Genomic DNA, 6,612 nt, shown 5'->3' on the forward strand with positions numbered 1-6,612 from the left:
TACCTTTCCTTTTTTCTTGTTATAATCTATAAAGCACAATCCCAGTGAATGATTTGTTATATTTGAGGAATGTTTTATATTTTAAAAACCTATAAATATCAGTTTAATGATACAAAGTGAACTTAACATTAATTTTTAAATGAGACTAGGCAAATGAAAAGAATGCTAATTCTAAGAGGAAGTCAAGTCCATGTATGTTTGAACTTTTATTTTTCTTATCTTAATAAGTTAAAAGAACAAAACACAAACATTAATCTGGTTATCCCATAAATATTCTATAAGGGTGGGGTAACAGTAGGTCTATAAAGGCCAACTTTGAGCTAAGGAAAGTCTTTCTCCTGAAAGTAGTGTTTCCTTTTGATGGCATTCAGAAGCTTTAGGCTTCTATTTAGGCTACTGTTTTAGCATTTTTGAAGGTGATTATATTTACGAGACTACTCCTACCTGTCTCTGAAGTTCTGCCAGGTTGTAAGGTAAGGCCCCCTCAGCCAGTGGGGCTATTCTCTCAATATCTGCCAAAGTCAAACGTCTTCAGGAAATACACAGGAAAGAAAGAATTGTTAGACACCAACAAACTCCTCACACCAAGATCATCTTTTCTCAAAAACAAAAAACAAACAAACAAAAATCTATGGTTTAAAATTATTATTCCCCTATTCACACAAATCATTTTAGTGCGAAAAAAACATCTTCAGAGCCTTTTGTGATCAACAAAAAGCAAAAGACTCTAGAGAAATAATGTTTTTATGCTTTAAAAAAAGAGAGAAATAATGTGCTAAGATTTATTAAGACTCCAATGATAGATAATAAAAACAAAGAAACAATTCTCGCCAGAAGCAATGACATACATTGACTGTTCATGTACACTAATATGCATGAACCCTCACCGTATCTATTTAGTGCATACGTGCAGAGTATTCTGGGAAGGATAGATACAAAACTGATAGATACTGGATGCCTTCAAGGAAAGGCACAGGGTAGGAGGGAGACTTTCTAACGGTCTACTCTTTCAAACACCTTGAGTTTTGAACTATGTTAATGCACTACTGTTTCCAAAAAATTTCTTTAAATTCCAAGAACCAGCTAGAAGGTCACTTTAGACCCAGTTTTGAGAAGTACTTTTTGAAAGTATTTATTATTATGAAGGAAGCTCAAAACTTTTGTCTAAAAATGTGAATTACAGGTGAATGAGACAAGGCCTATATTTCATGTCAATCACCAAAGGCTGGCTGATATATTTAGTATCATCTCCAGTCTAATGATTCATCATATAGCATGAAGACAATAAATAACTTATGTTCTATTAGTCCTTGGTTCTAGAACTAATGTGCGTTTTTCAGATATTTTTTTGCTATACTTAAAGAACTACTAGAGGTAACTAAAATAAATCTGATCTCTTAACAGACCGTAAGTTCCCTTTCCCACAGGTCCACTGGGTGCCCATAGATAAAGGCTTTTCTTTCACATTTGCATAAGACTACAAATTACCTTTTATGTGTTTCTGTCTTTTAAATTTATAAAACAGAGGCATAAAACACCTGAGCTTGTCTGTGACGGTAACCACGATGATAATATCACATGCATATCTCAAGAAAACGATACTCTCCAACATGAAATAGTATATACTCTTTAGTGAAATGAAAATTTACAACGAACCAAAAATATACTATTCCTCCATGTACTTTAGTCTATTTTATAAAGTTATAAATTGAGGCAAATTTTTACAAATCTCTTAAAACTCATAATACCTCCAGAGAGCCCAGATTAAATCTCTCTCTCTCACTTCCCTCCCCTACTCTCTTCTTCCTTCACCTATTTCCCTCTCTCATGCCCCTCAACTGTTTACTCCTTCTCTTAACTCTCCTCCTCCCTCTCTTCCTCCCTTTCCTTCCCCTCCTCTCTTTTCTTCTTTGCCCTTGTTCTGTCTCCCTTTCCCTCCCTCCATATTGCCCTCCACCCTCGGTCTGTCTTCCTCTCTTTCTCCTCCTCTGTTTCTCCTATCTGTCTCTCTTTCTTGGGATTTATATTGAATAAACTATTGTCAAAATGAACTAAAAGTACACCACTGTTTCACATTTTAAAAGAACCACCCTATAATAAATATCATGAAGAATTATTGGAATACTTACCCCGACGCATTATATAAGTCTGCAAGCTGGTATAGGATATCAATTTCTAGTGGAGTGACTTGTCCATAGCGTATGGCACTCTGGGCAAATTCCTCTGGGAGGGAGAGATAAAATGTTAAAATCTTGAAAGATTCTTAATATACAACAAACTTCTACCTTAACCAACTATAACATAATCTGAAAGCTACAGGCATTTTAGTATTATTTTAAAAATCTAAAACAAAATTTAAATATTTAAGTTCAACTATATAAGAATATGCATTTCTAAAAAGCTAGTAAAAGACAGACTGTTAAGGTAATGAAACAGCAAAAACAGATAAATTACTTCAAAGATAAAATGATCTCTTTAAAATCTTCTCTTTCTCTTACCGTGTTTATTCACTTTGGTCTCCAGAGGTACAATATAAAAGAATTGGCTATTCTCCAGTCACTCAAAAATCCCACTACCATTCACCAAAAGGAGTAGTCTTGCCCACCTTTCTGTGGCAACTCCTTCCTAGTACAAACAAGCTGCTGCCACAGTGCCACTGACCTGTTTGACAGATTGGACCAAGGTTCTTTTCAAAACTGTCAAAGCCACTTTTCTATTCCTGACCTCAGCATCCCATTAAATCCACCTGGACTTTTGGAGCCCAAATGAAGCAAATACACACGTGGTAACATACTTTCTAGATTTCGCTTTAGAGTGGTAAACTTAGACCAACCTCAGGCCTAGATGAAGAAAAGTGAAAATGCTGAGATTTTAATCAATATATATTTTTTAAATCTTACCCTTTGTGACTTCAACATCTTTCCTTGTGCCAGCTAGAGTGCTATATATCTTACGAACAAGCTCCATGTTATTCAGTAAGGAGTTAAATGCATTGAAGTAGGAGAAGCTAACCTGGTGTGAGATACTTCCTCCAGCTGCCTAGGAAATGACAACACAAAAAGTTTTAAAAAAAAAAACCAAAAAACTCATTTATGGACACTGTACTTTTCTCAAAGAGGATCCAAGGGAATCTTCATTATTAAAATGATTAACAACCAGTCCATAAATACAAGGGAAGTATCGTACTGAAACACTCAGTGCATTTCATGCCCTCAGGGAAGTCTATGTAATTTAGGTTTTAAGGAAGAAAGCAACATCTGGAAGTTGGACTTCATGGTTCATCTACCTATAAGGTCAGAAACAACAAATACAATTATCACAGATCAAAAACAATAGTTATTTAAACAGGATCTTCAAGACCCTCAACTATGGAACTCCTGCTAGTCCTGGATAAACAAAACATCAATGTACAATATACGGAGCATTTTTTAAAACTTGGTTTTCTTTTTTCCCTGTACACACATTCACATAAACCAAGTGGTAACTTTTAATTTTAAGACTATTTCATTATATCAACTTTTCCTAACCTGTTTTTTTAAAGGCCACTGTTATAATTAAGACACTTAACAGTACAGTTTATGCTGTACTCCGAATTTGTATCATGAAAGGTACAACTACCAAAAACTCCAAAAAAATATACAGAAAATCTGGAGAGGATCTATTCACTACAAAGTTAAGTCTTCAGTGGAATAGTGCCAAAGAGGCTCTCATGTCCAAGATAGGGGGCAACGTGGCCTTCACTACCTCTGCAGGGTGAGGAGATGACCTCTCCCTCTGCCCACCACTTGGACACAAACTCAAAAAACAATATTTTTCATAGCTTGCAAAAGCCTAATTTTCAAGCCAGAAGTCAGAGGAACACACTTGATTGAATGTATTCGGTTTTAAAAACTCAAAGAAATAATTCTAGAAATACTAATGTGACCACCTTAATCATAAAGGTCTTTTACAAATAGCGTAGGTAATGATGGGCAAACGTATTCACCCTTACCAACCCTAACACACATGCCTTAACCCAAATATAAATTATATTTGTTTTAGCTTGAATTTGGATACCAGTGACCCAAAAGCTGGACTCAAATTATTTAATACATTCCTCTGAGGATTGGAACTGGCTTTCGGTAAATTGAGGCTATAATAGCTCTATCTAACCCAATTGGAAAAGATTAAATGGGTACTGAGTGAGCCTGTCCCTCTAAGATTTTCTTTCCTTCTTCCCTCCCTCTCTCCCTTTCTTTCTTTCCTTCCTTCTTTCATTTTTTGGTTGGAGTATGAGGTGAGGGTAGGGGCGTGCAGGGTGGTGTCAGGGAGGTGAAATGTGTAGGAGAAAGTGACATGCTCCATGTTCGAATTCACTGAAGAAAAAGAACAGAAGTTGATCTTTCTACCCCAGTCTAAATCAGGGATAATGACCCTCAGCTGAAACAACAAAAGTACTCATTGGCTTCCCTCCATTCAAAACAAGCAGTAATCAAAAACTTATACATAAGTACAAAGCATGAACAAGAAAACGGGTAAGTGAGGAAAGTTTCACCACTCTATGTGAGGAAGTGGATGACATGAGTTTGCTATTGGTCCAGATGATTACTTTATAGAGATTAGCAGTTTGACAGAACAAAAAACTGTGTCTGGTGCATACAGACTGAATGCACAGGTGAAGGGGCAGAGAGAGGAGTGAGCCACAGAGGCTGATGGCCACATATTTCCTCCATACCTTCTGCCATGGGCATGGTTATTAAAACAGTGCAGAAGCCAGTGACGATCCCTCCAGCAGACAGCACCCTGAAGGCAACAAAGGAAGGAGCCATCCTTATAGCAAGACCTTGGGAGCCTGGTGGGGTGGAAAGAGGCCAAGATGAAGGCAGTAGTGTCTGGGAGAGGTACTGCCCACTGGAAAAAGTACCTGCTCACCCTTGTCTACAAACTCTCTTGTTTCCCTTGAACTGGACTCTGTAAATGGAAATAAACAGTTTGGAAATACATGAGAGCAAGATGATGGCTCTGGGTAAAACTATGATCTGGGGAAGGACCACTCACCATCACCTCTACTTCCCTTACATACACACACACAAACACACACACACACATACACACATTTACCTTCTACCAACCAAGTGTGAAGTTTGAATAGTAGAGTCATATGAGTCCCTGCAGGTAATCCAGGACCCAATGGTTCAAAATGTTTGAGGAAACGGGAGGTTAAAAGTACTTGCTTTTTACTTACTGAAACTAAGTTCTCCTCCACAAAAGGAGTAAGCATGTGAGACCGAATGGTAACCATGATGTCACTGAAATCCAGACCAGAAATCACGCCACTTTTGCCTTTGTCTTTCAGCGCAAAGGCTTGTCTTGCATGTTCCAGTTGCAGCTCCTGGAGGGAAAAATTAGAACTAGGCCACTACATTGGTTAAACACATCTCAAGTATATGGTTTGGAAAGGAAGGAACGACAGACGTCCTTCCCCCACAACATGTACTTCTTGCAGAAATGAACACTGTACAATACAACGAAGCTTTAATTTCTTTTAAGCAGCACATTTTCCTGAAAATGTACTACATATAACTTCTCAAGAAAAAATAGAATGAATCAGACCATAGCAACAAAGAGAAGAAAAAAGAACCTTCAGATTTTACTCAAAAGTTTTCATCACTGTAATCAAATAGAGTATAATGTTTTCGGTGTTTTATTTCAGCCTTTAAATATACAGTAATTTATTCTCTCCTGCTTGAAGGCTTTCTTGTCATCACAGAGTACTTCTTGCATTAAGAATTTAGATTCATTTTCAGTTTTCCAATTTTAAATGTTACAATCAAAGTTAGTCTTTCTCTGTCTCTCTATATACAGATATGTAAATGAATTAGAGACCATTTTTACAAAGTTTTTTAAAAAAAACTCAGTGAGAAACTCTACCAACTGGTAAGTGCAATACTTAGCAATTCTAAAATGAAAGTTACAGATAACAAACTGCATAAGTAGTCTTCAGCTATCAATTCTTTCTGGCTCTGGGCACAGTTACTCATAAATTGTAAAACTGTCCAGAATATCATTGAACTTTTGAACTATTGGGCAGCCAAACTTCATAATAAGTGATATCAATAAAAATAACAAAATGTGCCAGTAATCCCCTGGGTACTATACAAAAGTCAAAACCTGAGCATTTCTGCCATGGGAACTCATGACATAATCCCAAATAAATCTGTTAGTACAACATAATAATGGGACTATTGGATGCCACTTTCACACTCTGCAATTCTGGAAACAAGAGTCTTATCCAAGTATATACATATTATTCAAAGATAAAATTAAATATTATAATTTTCATTGCCATTTATTTATCAAAGCTTACAAATCAATGTTGCTTTACCTTTTTCTAACATTTAAAATATTTTTTGGTAGAAGTCTCATGATCTTTATATAATTATATTTTCCTATGGGCTTGTGACAGTTCAATGGTAATTCAAAGACATTAAAATTACCCTAGTAGGTGTTTGTTTTATAATAATCCATTGAGCTATACATTTATTTTATGTGGTTTTCTGTATTTGTAAGATATTTAACAATAAAACTAATGTTAAAAATTTCTTAGCAGAGGCCAGGCGCGGTGGCTCACGC

The 6,612-nt window shown here is 36.2% G+C and overlaps 1 protein-coding gene across 2 annotated transcripts in view; it reads right to left on the bottom strand.

Annotated features, from left to right (window-relative positions):
- SLC25A12 (solute carrier family 25 (aspartate/glutamate carrier), member 12) overlaps window positions 1-6,612 on the bottom strand; it is a 104,422-nt gene that overhangs the window by 36,110 nt on the left and 61,700 nt on the right. For both annotated transcript variants that reach the window (XM_012650770.1, XM_012650768.1), the window contains 4 exons: window positions 5,225-5,371; window positions 2,901-3,039; window positions 2,130-2,223; window positions 445-529 (listed from right to left, as the gene is read on the bottom strand). In XM_012650770.1, the coding sequence (XP_012506224.1) occupies window positions 445-529; window positions 2,130-2,223; window positions 2,901-3,039; window positions 5,225-5,371 (465 nt within the window). The remainder of the gene's footprint in view (window positions 1-444; window positions 530-2,129; window positions 2,224-2,900; window positions 3,040-5,224; window positions 5,372-6,612) is intronic.

The sequence above is a fragment of the Propithecus coquereli genome, unplaced genomic scaffold, assembly GCF_000956105.1.
Source record: "Propithecus coquereli isolate 6110/MARCELLA unplaced genomic scaffold, Pcoq_1.0 Scaffold34, whole genome shotgun sequence".
NCBI lineage: Eukaryota > Metazoa > Chordata > Mammalia > Primates > Indriidae > Propithecus > Propithecus coquereli.